The sequence below is a fragment of the Poromitra crassiceps genome (genome assembly GCF_964638095.1).
Source record: "Poromitra crassiceps genome assembly, chromosome: 6".
NCBI lineage: Eukaryota > Metazoa > Chordata > Actinopteri > Beryciformes > Melamphaidae > Poromitra > Poromitra crassiceps.
Genome location: NC_139627.1, coordinates 11,729,870 through 11,747,001, shown reverse-complemented (window position 1 = coordinate 11,747,001; position 17,132 = coordinate 11,729,870). Strand labels below are relative to the sequence as shown.

The 17,132-nt window shown below is 43.2% G+C and overlaps 1 protein-coding gene across 1 annotated transcript in view; it reads left to right on the top strand.

The window, feature by feature from the left end:
* Positions 1-17,132, top strand: part of nars1 (asparaginyl-tRNA synthetase 1) — a 51,539-nt gene that overhangs the window by 9,945 nt on the left and 24,462 nt on the right. Inside the window, exons 4-9 of the mRNA XM_083638650.1 lie at positions 1,746-1,838; positions 4,484-4,573; positions 5,413-5,491; positions 8,572-8,642; positions 13,401-13,487; positions 14,215-14,436. Of these exons, the coding sequence (XP_083494776.1) occupies positions 1,746-1,838; positions 4,484-4,573; positions 5,413-5,491; positions 8,572-8,642; positions 13,401-13,487; positions 14,215-14,436 (642 nt within the window). The remainder of the gene's footprint in view (positions 1-1,745; positions 1,839-4,483; positions 4,574-5,412; positions 5,492-8,571; positions 8,643-13,400; positions 13,488-14,214; positions 14,437-17,132) is intronic.

Here is a 17,132-nt window from a genome sequence, read left to right as displayed (position 1 = left end):
GTTACATGTTACAGACAGCTGTGTTACATGTTACTATGTTACAGACAGCTGTGTTACATGTTACTATGTTACAGACAGCTGTGTTACATGTTACTATGTTACAGACAGCTGTGTTACATGTTACTATGTTACAGACAGCTGTGTTACATGTTACTATGTTACAGACAGCTGTGTTACATGTTACTACGTAAGGTTTGGTTTTCCACATTCAGTTGCTGGGGCGGCGCTGTAAGCAGGCCATGTTCAGACTAGAGGCCAAATCCGATTTGTGAACTTTAGTGACCTATTAATGATTCTATCCAGATTGGTTTTATGAGTCTGGATGCTTCAAGTCCGATTTGTGTCACTTGTTCCAAACCACATATGGAGGTAGTTTCCAATCTGCTTTCGATTGATGTGACTTCAGTGTGGACGCGCTGATCACCAAATCAGATTTGAGAGTGTCTTTTTGATTCCAATTTTTGATGCCCCTGATTCCAAGCCCATTCCACAGCCCAGACATGATAGGATGGCTACTGGCCATGCAAATGCTTCCCAATGCCTCCTATGGTGGTAAAGTTGACTGCACATTTGATTTATACAACCTCACCCTAGTAACCGCAACTAATTACCGTAAATTCCGGACTATAAGCCGCACCTTTTTTCCCGTTTTTTGGCCTTTTTTGGCCCCTGCGGCTTATATAACGGTGCGGCTTATCTATGGATTTTTTCAAAAAAAAAAAAAAAAATCTCTCTTTTTTAGCACTCTTTCTAACTATAAATCCTATATAACTATAATAAGTTTTAATTTCCTCTCTTGCCCTCTTTTCACCACACTGTATGACACTGTGTGTGCACTGTAAAAAACAACACAGGTGGTGTTGTGTTATGTTGTTTTGTTGAAATGTTAATAAATGGGAGCTTCCTCTACAATCCCCTCTGTGCATGAACCCTTACATATGGTAATTAAACATTAAAACACAAAAAAAAAAAAAAAAAAACATTAAAACACCCGCGGCTTATAGTCCGGTGCGGCTTATATAAGAAAAAAATAGTCAACTTTGAAGGTGCGGCTTATAGTCCGGAATTTACGGTATATGTAACTAAAATGGAAATGTATATGAATATATTAATAACTAGTGATTGTCCAAATAAAGGCTAATGTGATGTAAATTTTCTCTATCAGTCTGTATGCAGCCGCGTAGCGGTTACATCGATATACAGGGATAAGAAGTAGGAAGATAACTAACTGCAATCGCAAGGTTGCAAGTGCAACCAAATCGAGTAAATATACACAATATGTACATGAGTGGTGAAGTGTTCTGTGGATGATACATATGAATTTACGTTGGATTTACAGACTGAGTTAAATATACGTTAAATAGGCAGTGGATTTACATGAATTTACAGTCAGAGTTAGATAAGAGTTTACATTGAATGTACATGAAATTTACAGGCTAAGTTAAATAGGCATTAATGTGCAGGGAATTTACATCAATTTATGCTGGCGATATAAGATAGGAATGCTCCATAGCGTGGCTTTATCTTTATCTCATGTGTTTTGAGACGTGCATGATGTTTATATCGCACGCCAAAGTCCTTTTACAATCAAAGAAGACAGGAGACCTTGTTTTCCACAAGATGACACCTTTAAGTCTTTCACTCTGATTTTTCTTCCTGCCTCTCCTTTCCATCTTTTTTGTTTTCTTTTTGTCTTTCTCTTCTTCTGTGTGTTCCTCTCCTCTGCTGTCTTCTGCTCTGCTCAGCGCTGGGCGGTGATCTCTAAGACCCAGATGAAGAACGCCAAGAAGGCCTGGAACCGCGAGCAGATGAAGAGCGACGCCAAAGACAAGAAGGAGGTGTGTTTAGCATGTGGGCAGAGTCAGCTCAGGTTATACCGGGGACTTTATCAGCATCTACTGGGTCTGGGACGTGCCCAGGCACAGTCCTTATGGGCACCAAATGACACCGCTAGTGCTGGACAATGTTGGGGGGGGGGGGGAATCGGATTCTGATTATTATACTGAATATTGCGATTAAACACGTTTTTCTTGTCATATTCTCAAATACACTACTGCCGCATGCGCTGGGACGCGTCATCAGTGATGTTATCTGGGGTCGTAAGGTGCTTCGGGTCTGTCAACATCATACACCCTCGCCCAGTAGACCCAGCCGAGGCCAATTAAGACCCCGACTCGCGTCCCAGAAGCCGCTCACGGATCAGCCTTACTACTCTGTCTGCAACGTTGCCCGCGGGAGGGGTAAGCGAGAACGCCCAATCCGCTGCAATAGAGCTAGTGCTACGCCGCAGTATTGGCCCTTCGGTGCATGTCATACCTATTTTTAGAACTTTAAAATTGTTTAAAGCAAAGATTTCACTTTATCTTATCAGCTTATGAAAACCTTTTCTGCCTCCAGAAAGTCAACTTGTTTGGCGGGTAACCTTGTGAGATTGCCTGCTGAATTTTAGATGATTAATATGGGGCTTACAGCCCCGCCCCCTCCAGTGTATTTTGTCATGTTTAAGAGTCATGCACTGACAATATCAGCCACACTGTTTGCCAAATCTTTTTTGACAAATAACTTACATTTGTGCTCAAGTTTAAAAAGTTAAAGGGGCACTCCGCCGTTTTGAAGTCATTCATTTAGTGTGACAGTTATTGACAGTTGATATGAGTAAAGTTGTGGACCAGTGTTGTCATTTGTGCATGAATGAGATCCCAGGTCCACAACTTGACTCAAATCAACTCTCAATAACTGTCAAACTAAATGAACGACTTCAAAACGGTTTACAGTTTTCTGATATACTACTGATGTTCTAATGATACAAAGCTGGTTGAAAATTGGCAGAGTGTTCCTTTAAGTTAGTTGCTAAAATGGAACGATGACGCACGACTCTATGGAACGCCATAGTCCTACGTAATGACAGTTCATTTCTGACTGAGGATGAGCTGGCATGTTAACTAGCTATCTGTTAGCTAAGCCTGCCACTGCCTGCTGGCTGTAACCATGTTCACAGACTCAAAAATGCCACTGAGTGACCAGAACATGAATTTGTGCCATAGTCACACTCTTTCCAATACGGGTGTCCGCTTTGAAATTTGTCGGCCAGTTGTTTAGATCTCAGCAATAATGTGGCTTGCAGCTAAGCTAACGTTACGGAGGGGATCATATAACGTTACGGAGGGGATAGTGTTTACGGCGTAACTTGAGCTGTTTTTCCCGGCGTATCTCCTTGGTGAATCACAGAATCAGATGACATGCGACTATACAGCAGGTGCTCATAGAACGGGGCTTTAAGCTGCACGAGGCAACTGTTTGAACTTCAACACCCAGAAATCCTGCAGTGGGAGGTCAGTGAACGTCACAGCAGGTCTGTGATGCTTTATACCAGGGATGTCAGAGATACGGCCCGCGGGCAGGTTTCATCCGGCCCGCGAGATGTTTTGGAATATATATAAAAAAAAATAAAAAAAAAAATATTATTATTATTATTAAATTCGCACCTCATTATCATGAACTACGTGTGGCTAATAAGCAAGCTAAGAGTTCATTCATAAGTTAATTAACCTGCACTACAAGGAAGTATGTCAGTAGGTAATCAGGTGTAAACAAAGCCGCCATGATGCCACGCTGGAATTGAATCGCGCATTCGGCTACCTACCAAAAAACAAACGAATCAACAAGATGCTGTCGAAAAAGAGAAAGGTTGACACGGAATGCAGGCAGTTTCAAGAGAAATGGAAAGAGCAGTATTTCTTTTGTGAAGTAAATGGGTAAATGAGTCGAATTGATTTTAGTAAAAAAAAAAAAATCCGGCCCCCATGAGGTCTCAGTTGAACAAATCCGGCCCTCTACCTAATATGAGTCTGACCCCCCTGATCTATTACAGGGGTGTCAGACTCATATTAGATCAGGGGTGTCAGACTCATATTAGATCAGGTGTGTCAGACTCATATTAGATCAGGGGTGTCAGACTCATATTAGATCAGGGGTGTCAGACTCATATTAGATCAGGGGGGTCAGACTCATATTAGATCAGGGGTGTCAGACTCATATTAGATCAGGGGTGTCAGACTCATATTAGATCAGGGGTGTCAGACTCATATTAGATCAGGGGGGTCAGACTCATATTAGATCAGGGGTGTCAGACTCATATTAGATCAGGGGTGTCAGACTCATATTAGAATCTAATATGAGTCTGACACCCCTGATCTAATATGAGTCTGACACCCCTGCTTTATACCAAAGAAACCAGAGAGACGAGGAGGTTTGGAGTTTTTGATGCATGACTTCCTGTATGTAGACGAGTCAAACCTGACACCTGGATTTCACTTGGGCAAATCCGTGGAGTGGGATGGGCTCTGTTCATCTTGTACACTCTAGTACAGCTTTAAAATAAACAGATAAACAAGTTGAATGGTGTAGGTGTTGCGTCTCTGCTCACTGGTCCAGACCGGTGGGCAGAAACATCAGTGCAGATGATGTGATGTTTGTTCTGCAGGCCGACGACAACGAGAGGAGAGAGAAGAACCTGGAGGAAGCAAAGAACATCACCATCCAGATGGACTCCAGCCTACCAGAGCCTGAAACGGTCTGTCTGTCTGTGTGTGTGTGTGTGTGTGTGTGTGTGTGTGTGTGTGTGTGTGTGTGTGTGTGTGTGTGTGTGTGTGTGTGTGTGTGTGTGTGTGTGTGTGTGTGTGTGTGTGTGTGTGTATATATCTCTCTGTCTCCGACTCTCTCTATTCCTTAAAGTTAAAGGGCATGGTGCAGGTTGGAGACCACATTGCATTAATATGTGGAAGGGGTATATAGCAATGAGATTTGGGGGGAAAAAACTTTTTTTCAACATAGCTGCGTTTAGACTAGTTTTTGTAACCAGCAGGGGGCACTGGTCCATTTCATGGAACTACCTTTTGTGATGTCACAGGGATGCAAAATAGTCACCTTTAGGTGACAGTCACATTTTTCAGGCCAGAATATGAGGATTTCTGAGTGGTTTTATGTCTGCCCTGGTATCTGTCACCTTTTTTCACTCTCCATGACTTTGCATCCCTGTGTCAGCCCCAGCAGAACATTCTCCTCTTGTGATGTCACTCCTGTTGTTATGTCACATGCCCATTTATAAAATGCCACCTTTTCCTCCATATTTATACCCTGTGGGGGGGGGGGGGGGATCTTTGTCTTCTTGGAGTATTTTCACTGTAATCATGAGCCCAAAATGTCAATTCAGATGTTCTTTTAACCTGCACCATGCTCTTTAATGCTTGAACTGCAATTTCTCTTTGAATTTCACCAGCGTCCATGATGTCTCACAAAAATGACCTCATTTGTTCTTCAGAGTTTTTACTACACAACTCTAACTGTTTTAATATGATGATTATTAGTGCTATTTACGCTAATGACCCATCTAAGCGTTGACTGTTTCTTCAGGTTAAAATCAGTCATCTGGAGCCAAAGAGGGGCGAGAGAGTCAAGGTGTTTGGATGGGTTCATCGACTCCGGAGACAGGGTGAGGAGCCTCACAGATTAATATCATAATCATAATCATGATGAAGATGATAATAATAATAATAATGTATTTCACTTGTTGTTTAAGGGGATGAATCTGCTTATTCATACTCTAGGAAGTCTGGAGATGATGCGCCACTTGTCCTCTTCTCCCTAGTTATACTCCCACCACTTAGGCCGTGGCCACACTGATCCGTGAGAAAATGGACAGAATTATAAAATGGATAGATGTATGTCCGTTGCCAATACAAGTAACCTACAGCAGGTGGCGGTAAGCACCTTGAAGGTGTCAGCGACCCGCCTATAAACGGAGCAAAGAAGGAAGCTGGCGTTAGCTAGCTGTTAGCTCTCAATAAATCACCACTGATTATTACCAGATTGATGTACTGGTTGGCCAGTTCGAGTCACGCTGTTTCCATGAAGCCCACCAGCTTTGATATCTGTTGGCTAGTTGTTGATATTTCTAACGGTAAAATAACATTTATATCGAACTGTCACGGTGCGACTTCCGCTTATTTCCGCTCTGAGAACGCCTCCTCGACTCATGATTGGCTGAACTTTTCTCTCCATCAAAACATGCAATTTTGCTGGATACATATGCTTCATCAGTGTTCCACGGACAGCTGTCTTGAAAATGAATGGAGAAATGAACGCAGACGGACAGACACCACGGATCAGTGTGGCCACTCCCTAACTCTGGAGATGATGCGCCACTTGTCCTCTGCTCCCTACTTATACTCCCACCACTTATATAACCTCAGCCAGGAAGGATTTATTACATGACACGGTGCACGAGAGAGGAAGAGAATGTAGGGAAACAGTGGATGGATAAATCCAGAAGAAAGAACATAAAGGATGTCATCTGCCATAAAACGCCACAGAAGACAAGAGGTGGGAGGAGCATACACAGACAAGAGGTGGGAGGAGCGTACACAGACGAGAGGTGGGAGGAGCGTACACAGACGAGAGGTGGGAGGAGCATACACAGACGAGAGGTGGGAGGAGCGTACACAGACGAGAGGTGGGAGGAGCATACACAGACGAGAGGTGGGAGGAGCGTACACAGACAAGAGGTGGGAGGAGCATACACAGACAAGAGGTGGGAGGAGCATACACAGACAAGAGGTGGGAGGAGCATACACAGACGAGAGGTGGGAGGAGCATACACAGACGAGAGGTGGGAGGAGCATACACAGACAAGAGGTGGGAGGAGCCAGAGCCGTATAATAGAAGAGTTCTGACATCTCCATTCACCCCAATGGACCAGTTTTTTTCCAGGAAGTAGAAAGTGGAACTCTTGAGTAAAAGAAGCAGCACTGTCGAGTTGCAGAAAAATAGACAGTGTTGTCCTTTCAAAGGGTTTTTCATCCCTTGAAATTAATCAAATTGTACATTATCAGCTTTATTTTAGCATGCAAAAGTAGCGCGAGACCCATTCCTGGCTGTTCATTGGCTAATGAGTCTCGCATTTTGGTCCTCCGCTGACGCCACTCTCTCTCTAGAGCAGTGGTTCTCAAATGGGGGTCCGCGGACCCCCAGGGGTCCGTGGCACTTTGCCAGGGGGTCCGCGAAAAGTTTTCAAGTAAATTTTTTTTTTTTTTTTTTTTTTTTTTTTTTTTTTTTATTATTAAAAAGAAAATGCTACATGTTACTTATTCCTTCTCAAACTACTTCCTACATGGTGCTAGTCTATCAAAAAATCTTGGCTGTCATTGATTGTGTTGCATAGTGGTTTTCTGGACTGTTGACAAATTGTGATATTGTAAGTCGCTTTGGACAAAACAAAAGCGTCTGCTAAATGACGTAATGTAAATGTAATGTAATAAAAAAAAAAAAAAAAAAAAATTTTGCAAAATCTTCATAGTTCAATGAAAATAGTTTATGCTTTAAATCTAAAATGGTTCATGGATTACATTCTAATAACAAACCTATCAAATTAAAAGTCAAGCACATTACCGTGGAAACAATTAAGCTTAGCCCAAAATCACAAATCAGAATGAGGGGGTCCCCGGTATATTTTCTATCTTGTAAGGGGTCCTTGGCTGAAAAACATTTGAGAACCTCTGCTCTAGAGGACACTAGGAGGAGCGTACACAGACGAGAGGTGGGAGGAGCATACACAGACAAGAGGTGGGAGGAGCATACACAGACAAGAGGTGGGAGGAGCGTACACAGACAAGAGGTGGGAGGAGCGTACACAGACGAGAAGTGGGAGGAGCATACACAGACAAGAGGTGGGAGGAGCATACACAGACGAGAGGTGGGAGGAGCATACACAGACAAGAGGTGGGAGGAGCATACACAGACAAGAGGTGGGAGGAGCGTACACAGACAAGAGGTGGGAGGAGCATACACAGACAAGAGGTGGGAGGAGCGTACACAGACAAGAGGTGGGAGGAGCATACACAGACAAGAGGTGGGAGGAGCGTACACAGACAAGAGGTGGGAGGAGCGTACACAGACAAGAGGTGGGAGGAGCGTACACAGACAAGAGGTGGGAGGAGCGTACACAGACAAGAGGGGCAGGGAAACAGAGGATGGATAAATCCAAAAGGAGGCGGTAATGCAACACCACAGAAGGATTTATTACATCACTGATGACATCACAATCGTGACAGACACACCGCCACCCACTTAGCCAATTTAATTAAGACTAGAAATCTCGCGCGCTACATGGAACCCGCGGAGCATACGCATCTGGGCCGCTGCACGGCGTCGCCCGCAGCTCGGCTGCTGCGTGGCCTCGCCTGCCCTATTGGCATTCGCAGTGCACAATTGCTCAACTTCGCATCACTGATGATGACATCATCGAGTGCTCGAGTGACATCACTGGTGATGTCATAGACATTGTGACACCATCAGTGACATCATTACTGACCGAAATCATCACAAATCACATAATGTGGGACCAAAATGCAGAAGCACAAACACTTTAGCAATTTTGTGTATGATGATGATGATGATGATAGGATGATGATTGTGGGAAAGTACAAAATGTGTCTTATCTGGAAAATGACTCACTGGTAGTTTGTTTATTATAACACTGCTTTGGCAAATGTTGATTTGTTGATTTATTTTCAGGGAAGAACCTGCTGTTCATCGTGCTGAGAGATGGAACTGGTTTCCTGCAGTGTGTCCTGACTGATCAACTGGTACCTCAGCATTATTGACACTGCCACTGCAATCTCACTTCACTAGTTCATTAGAAATGAATCTCACCCTGCTGCTTTGCTCTCTGTCTTCATCTGTCACTTTACCTTACTGAATACAGGCCGGGATTGACCATTTTTACAGTACTGTGCAAGAAGTCTTAGGCAAGTCTGTAAAGCAAAGATGCTTTAAAAAAAATAATGAAATCAAGTTTCTAAATATATTAAAAACAAACACTACAAACAGCAGTCTACTGACACTATAATCATCTTATAGGCAAAGATGTTGAACTAGATGTTGACAGCCGTGGCCGGTGGCATTATGTTTTAAACTTTTCAGGTTGTCCGTCCGTCCATCCCATTCTCGTTAACGCGATATCTCAGGAACGCCTAGAGGGAATTTCTTCAAATTCGGCACAAACATCCACTTGAACAGATTAGATTGCGCCGGGTAAAAGCCAAGGTCACTGTGACCTCACAAAACATGGTTTTGACCGTAACTCAAGAATTCATACGTTAATTATGACAGAATTTCACACAAATGTCTAATAGGATAAGATTGATGTTTATTTATGTTTATTTGCACATAGATACATAACATACAGTAATCATTTAAAAAAAACTCCTCATTGAGCAGGAGAGGTTGGAAGCCAAAAATGGCTTATAAAGGTACCTCCCCCATATCAATTTCAACAGATATATAAAATGATGAATGACATTTTATATATCTAAAAGTTCAAAGGACAACTTCACTGTGACATCATAATGTTATGCTTACCACTGTAGCTGAGAAAAACTATCTTGGGTCATTCTGCAAAAACGGTGTAAGTGCTGTCAATTATTTTTGCAGATCCTAAAATCCTTTAACCCATTGATACCTGATGCAGCATTTGTGTGTGTATCCCTTTAAGACCGCGAACCGCGCGGTTCGCGGTCTTAAAGGGATACGCACACAAATGAGGGATATACACGCAAATGCTGCATCAGGTATCAATGGGTTAAAGGAGCACCCCAACATTTTGAGAGATTTGCCTATTTGCCATATTCCCCATAGTAAGATGAGAACATAGATGCCTTTCTCTTCCCTGTGCTTGCATTAGAAAGTGTGTTGCACCCCTCCTGCTAGTCAGCTTAGCAGCTGAATGTAAACGGTACAGCTGCCTACTAGGCAGGCATGGGCAACGGATTTCAAATTTTCGAATACCGTAATCGTTTTTATTATCAAGATCGACTTTTATTATTGAAAGTCAAAAATAGTTTATTGACAATCTTGTCATAAAAAGGATGTTTTCCATTGTTTTTACCGGTGCCTGTCTCTTTAAGAGCAGCAAGTTTGTCCACGTGACGTTGCCCTGGCTGCACACTGCACAGTGCAAGCAGCATTAGCTACAGTAGCAGCCAGCAGCTTGATAGAAACGGTAACCAGTGTTGGGCAAGTTACTTTCAAAATGTAATCTACTACATATTACTTGTTACTTTCATTTGAAAGTAATAAGTTACTTTCCAATATTACTGTCTGTGTAGAGTAACTTGTTACTTATTACACTACTTTTGCATTACTTTCACCAAAACAACAGTAGCAGCAGAATGACATCGCCGCCCTGGGACCATCCCGGAAAATAATTTCAACCGCCTTGAAACCGCCAGTGTAAACAATCCAAGATTCTAAATGTTATTATTTTCCTTTGTTATTTACATCTATAGTGGCTATTTGCATAAAAACACAGTTTGATTAGGAAATGATTGTATCTTTTTTATTATCTGCTTGGATTTAATAAAATGTAACTCAACTTGTAAATTGAGTTACTTGACAAAGTAACTGGTATAATATTACTGAAATCCTATAAGTAATAAGTTATATTAGTTACTGCTAAAAGTAATATATTACATGTAATATGTTACTTTTGTAATGACTTACCCCCAACACTGACGGTAACGTAGTAGAAATGGTGTCTACATTACACCAACACTCAGCCACAAGGAAAAGGGCTCAAGGCTCGTTACTGCATGAAGAAAAGCTGATATTCTGTCTAGTGTTCCATGGGGTATCTCGGCCAGTGTTGGGGGTAACTCATTACAAAAGTAACATACCGGTATTACATGTAATATATTACTTTTAGCAGTAACTCAGTAATATAACTTATTACTTATAGGATTTCAGTAATATTATACCAGTTACTTTGTCAAGTAACTCAAGTTACAAATTGAGTTACATTTTATTAAATCAAAGCACATATTTAAAAAACATACAATAATTTCCTAATCAAACTGTGTTTATGCAAAAAAAAAAACTATAGATGACAATAACAAAGGAAAAGAATAACATTTAGAATTTTGGATGGTTTACACTGACTTCAAGGCGGTTGAAATTATTTTTCGGGATGGTTCTGGGGCGGCAATGTCATTGCTGCTGCTGTTGTTTTGGTAAAAGTAATTCAAAAGTAGTGTAATAAGTAACGAGTTACTCTACACAGAAAGTAATATTGTAAAGTAACTTATTACTTTCAAATGAAAGTAACTAGTAATATGTAGTGTATTACAATTTGAAAGTAACTTGCCCAACACTGATCTGGGCTTTGTTCGGGAAGCTAAGCTAACGTGGCTAAACTAGCCTGGGTCTGTGAATGTCAATAGAGTGCCAAGGTCACCCTTCTCCCTGTCCATGGTATTTTATCTGCCATTAATTTGTCCATAGACCTTAGCGTAAAATGCTTATACAAATTGTTTTACTTGGTCAAACCAAGCGATTCAACTATACTTGGAATCAGCGGAGACCATATACCATTTGTGACTCGCATTTTATGTTTATTTTTTAGGGGTGGGCGAATTTCAACGAAAAGTTGACTTTGGTCCAGTGAATTTCGACTAGTGTTTTTGCTAGACATGCCTACCCCCTGTTCAGTCACACAGCACAGCAACAGCAGCAGAAACACTCAGATGTGTACATGTTGTGACACGTGTACTCACCACGAGATGAAATACTGTAATAGTCCAAAGTTATGGGAAACTGTCATTTTCCAAGTAAATCTATAGCCAGAACGTGGTCGAACCAAAGTGACTTCCGCATTTGCCTGAGGCGCATGCACTGTGTGCAGTCATCACTACTACCTGGTTTGCATTTACTTCGAAAATGACCGTTTCCTGTAACTTTGGATTATTTTCATCGCGTGCTGAGTAGAGATGCACCGATTGCCATTTTCTTGGCCGATTCCGATTTCCGATTTTTGAATAGTCTGACTTGCCGATACCGATTTTGGCCGATTCCGATTTTCTTTCTAAGAACAATAATTGACGGGTTATTTTTGGACGATCTCACTCAAAAACATCTCAAAATAATTGTTCCAGGTTACTGGACAGAGCTTTTCTTTTTTGTGTAAATACAATGAATATAAAACAATTAATTCCAGTATATCCCACAGCTATCATGCATTTACTTTTCCAAAAGAAAAAAGGTGCAACAGAACAGGGGCTCCAGATGGAAAGTAGCCTATGGCTAAATCTGTTACAAAGCATCTCTTCTCCTATGGGGTTTAATGTTTTTTTTGTATATGTCCCTGCCAAATAAACTAATAAAATAAAAATAAATAAACATCCAAATGTTATCCATGGACAAGGAGTTTATAGCCTATAGGTCTGGAGCCCAGACCTTCGAAGCCATGCCCACTCACAGTTGTGGATTTGGCTGTTCTTGAGTAGATGAGGAAATGAGTTTGAGTTGACTCAGTTTGAATATCAGAGTCAGTTTCTTTTAATCCGCCATCCGAAAAAAAATCATCACGCACAGTAAACCTTGCACACTGGTCCGATGCGTTTATGTTCGTCATTCTATTCGCAATACGAAACAAATAGTCCTCTCCTGTATCCACGTTACAACGTGACTGACTGATAGCAGCAGCAGCAGCTGATCTGCAGCAGGCAGTGGTGATGTGGACTGCAGCTGGTCGGGGAATGTAACCTGGACACAGGGCTTGATAGTAGCCTACCTTCACTTCGCCAAGTGTTGCGCTGTGGCCGGGGAGAGAGAGGGGCCGGTGAGGTGAAGCGAGCCGCTCAGACTGGAGTGGACCCCGCGGCTTATTTTCAACTTGCATGTGTGACAAACTGTCAAATTTCCACAATGAGGAGGACATGCTGGCGTGTGTTTCCTTTTGGCTGCTTGGGGTGTGTGCACGTCACGTGAAATCGTGCAGCTGCAGGTAATTGACCAAACAAAAAAAGGGGAAAGCCGACCGGCGCACAGAATCGGCTATGTGGACTGACCGGCGCCGGTCACGTGAAAATCGGCCATTTCCGGTCACGTGCCGATCGATCGGCGCATCCCTAGTGCCGAGTACACGAGTCACAACATGTACATGCGAGTGTTTTGGCGCTGTTGGAATGTGTCTTTTTGGTGACTGTATGGGGTAGGCAGCTATACCATAGTCTGCCAATGGCAGTATATGCTGTAGTAGTAGTAGTTGTATTCCTTCCAGTGTTTTTAAAAATGTTTTTAAATTCTTTTTAAAACGGCAGTAATAGCAGTATTCCTTAATTTAATACAAATACTAACTGAGGAATACTGCTGTTATTGCACACTGCATCCTACTGTGGACTGGCAATTGCATTTTCTTTTAGTTTTTACGCTGTTGTCATTGCGGTCTCACTTTTCATCCCTTATATGTTCCTACACCTGCCTGCAAATGAGTTGCATTCTGGGATTAAAATAAAGAACTGAAATAATGGCAAAAGTTAAGGCTGTTATGTTTTGCTGTTGTGTTACAGTGCCAGTGCTACAATGCCTTGGTCTTGTCTACAGAGAGCACTGTGGCTCTCTATGGGACTGTGAAGCCAGTGCCGGAGGGCAAACAGGTAAACATCACATAATACTGTTGTTTAAGTGGAGGTGTGTTCCAAGAGCACGGAAAATAACAACGATCATTTATGAAATGTCCAAAATGCCCCCCCCAAGCGCGTGCATGGTCGCATGTTGTACACAAAGATCATATATACGGAAGTTGAACACTCCAACTTACTTCCTTGACGGCTAGATCCACATTTTTCTTCTCGACAATTCTCAATGGCTTCCTTGTTTTACAGCACAAAAACACTTTAATTGGCGATTTTTTTTTACATTTGCAGCCTACCACACGACAGCTTTTAGCTATGTTTAATTTAAGGAAAATGACGCTGGTGTATGGGAGTGAACGGAGCGCTTTCCCCCGGGATGGGCGTGGCCTATTTCATGCAGTGTGTCTATAGACGTCTAGAAAAAATATGGAGAGAGAGATTGTGGCAGTCGCCATCTTGGGTTACGGCATGAGACGATGGGAGATGCCTGCTATTGGTCCGTGATCGGCAAGCTGCGCGATCACTGGACAGGTGAGCTGTCAATCGCGCCCAAAACATAGTCTTTTCTATCGTCCATTGTATGCTAAACGGGTGAGTTTTATAAGAATTACCCTGCCATACAGTTATGGTGAAATTAGCTATTTAGCCCAAGGCCAAGCCTGAGTTTGCGCCTGGAAACAGGCATACTAATTCAGTATAACAGACTTCTACAGTGCACTACAGATGCATTTCCTCTGGTCTCCTATAGGCGCCGGGCGGCCACGAGCTGCACTGCGACTTCTGGGAGCTGATTGGCCTAGCCCCGGCGGGCGGAGCCGACAACCTGCTGAACGAGGAGTCTGACGTGGACGTTCAGCTCAACAACCGCCACATGCTGATCAGAGGAGAGAACGTCTCCAAGATCCTCAGGGTGCGCTCCACCGTCACGCAGTGCTTCAGAGACCACCTCTTCAGCCGCGGCTACTACGAGGTACGGGTGGGCCGTATGGGCCCTAAAATAATATCACAATATTTCAGGGTATTTCTGCCATAGCGATATTCTGGAAGATATATGACAAAATACTGAGAAATATTTGATTATTAATATATTCATTTAATATTAATTTCAAGAACATAGGCTACAGTTGCAACAAAATTAGAGTTCCAATTTTATATGTCGGCATAAACGTAACAGTTTGCCTTTCAAATATGCGTGCAATATTACCGTGCTTTTTTGTTGAAACACACCACGGTGTTCCGGCGGGAACAGCTCGATAAAACAATTCTGCTCTGAAAACAGGGTGTCATAGTAACATAAATAAATCATAAATGTGATGCGCGTAATCGAGCTATGTAGCTACAAAAATAAAAATGAACTAACAACATATAAAACCATCTTTCTATGGGGGGCAAAGTGCAAACAGCACTGGTGGCGCGGGTCTTAGGGAGGAGGACCATGCCCTGGTCTTAGGGAGGAGGACCATGCCCTGGTCTTAGGGTGGAGGACCATGCCCTGGTCTTAGGGAGGAGGACCATGCCCTGGTCTTAGGGAGGAGGACCATGCCCTGGTCTTAGGGAGGAGGACCATGCCCTGGTCTTAGGGAGGAGGACCATGCCCTGGTCTTAGGGAGGAGGACCATGCCCTGGTCTTTGGGAGGAGGACCATGCCCTGGTCTTAGGGAGGAGGACCATGCCCTGGCCTTACGCTTAGTTCACACAGAGAACCTACGCCTTGCCTTGCCTCAACCCACGCCTACGCCTGCAGACCTTGAGCTGGGCGTGAACCTATTACACGCTTTTACGATCACACCGCATGCCTAGGCTATATTTAATCTTCTATTGATGCTGGATATGTATAACCAGGTCTGACTATAGTCTGACATTTTAGAGAGGTAATCTTGCAAGAATATGTGCTGGCACAACAACATTGTCCATCTTGCTTCTTCGGTCGCTATTCTCTCTCATGAAGATTTGTTTGCCGACGGGGAGAAAGCCCCACGTGATAGCCACCCGTCAATCTCTCTCTCTCTCTGCTCAACACTGTTGTAGTAACTCCATTTTATTTTGAAATTCAGTTGACTTTGCCATTTCCCACGGATATTGTCGCGTTTTTCTTTCATGGCTTGACAGAAGAAGCCTGCCTGCACGCGCCTTGTCGGCGTGAAAATAGAACTCACGCCTAAACGATAAAATCGGCAAGGCACAGGCAAGGCGTGGGTACACGCAGGGTTCACGCTCAGGCGCCCGGTGTACACAGCCTCATTGACTAAAACGGACGCCTATTTAAAAGCGTGGGTAAAGGCAAGGCATAGGCAAGGCTTGGGTCGCCGGTGTGAACCCAGCCTTAGGGAGGAGGACCATGCCCTGGTCTTAGGGAGGAGGACCATGCCCTTCCGCTAATGCGCACCAGGCTGGTGACGCGGGGTTAGTTTGTTGAACATGCCCTTTTGTAACCAAACCACTTCCACACTACTGAATGAACTCCTCCTTTCAGCCATGGTTGTTGTTATCAAAATGAAATCAAAAAGTACAAATATGAAATCTAAATTGGAACTACTACTAGCCTACTACTTCACCCTGACATGAGATTAGATACTGTATGAACTCCTTCATGCTGGCTATATGCAAAATAATAATTAGTATTATTAGTATTAGTATTTTGGTGCTTAAGTTATCCTTTATTTATCCCCATGGAGAAATGCATCCTCTGCATTTGACCCATCCTCTACTAGGAACCTTCCTAGAACTAGGAGCAGTGGGCAGCCGCAGTGCAGCGCTCGGGGACCAACTCCAATTCTTTTAGCCAGTGCCTTGCTCAGGGGCACTGACAGGAGTATTAACCCTAACTTATACCATGGTCTGAGTGAATACTCGATTCTGATTGGCTGCAAGGTGTCCATTAAAAGTGATATTGTACAGTGATAATGGACACCTAGCTAAATGGTCTGTTCACCGTTCATATCAATGCGCCATAGTTTCATCAGTGTTATCAGGAGAGCAGTTTGAGCTCTATACCCCTGTTAAGGGTTAATATGACAATTTTGGATGTTGAGAAAAAAATTGACTCGGTCAAAGTAAGTATTTAAATCACCCCTGTGTGCTCAGTTTATCAAAAATAACTCTTATTACTATTTTGATTTTCGTTTCGGAGATTTTTAACCTCGCGTCACCAGGCTCTTCTCGGCGACAAAGAGGATATTTCCCTCGCTCGTGCACGAGCCCGGCCTTTGACAGAGAGAGAGAGAGAGAGAGAGAGAGAGAGAGAGAGAGAGAGAGAGAGAGAGAGAGAGATGAGAGAGAGAGAGAGAGAGAGAGAGAGAGAGAGAGAGAGAGAGAAGAGAGAGAGAGAGAGAGAGAGAGAGAGAGAGAGAGAGAGAGAGAGAGAGAGAGAGAGAGAGAGAGAGAGAGAGAGAGAGAGAGAGAGAGAGAGAGAGAGAGAGAGAGAGAGAGAGAGAGAGAGGAGAGAGAGAGAGAGAGAGAGAGAGAGATGAGAGAGAGAGAGAGAGAGAGAGAGAGAGAGAGAGAGAGAGAGAGAGAGAATTTTCGTTTCGGAGATTCCCTCTCCTGAGAGAAGCCCTGTTCTGGTCAGCTGACAGAAACCGGGCTCTCAGCTGTCAACTGTCAAACCTCCTGTTTACAACTTGCAGCAACCAGCAGCCAGGCGCTCTGGGAGAGCGCGCGCTGCCT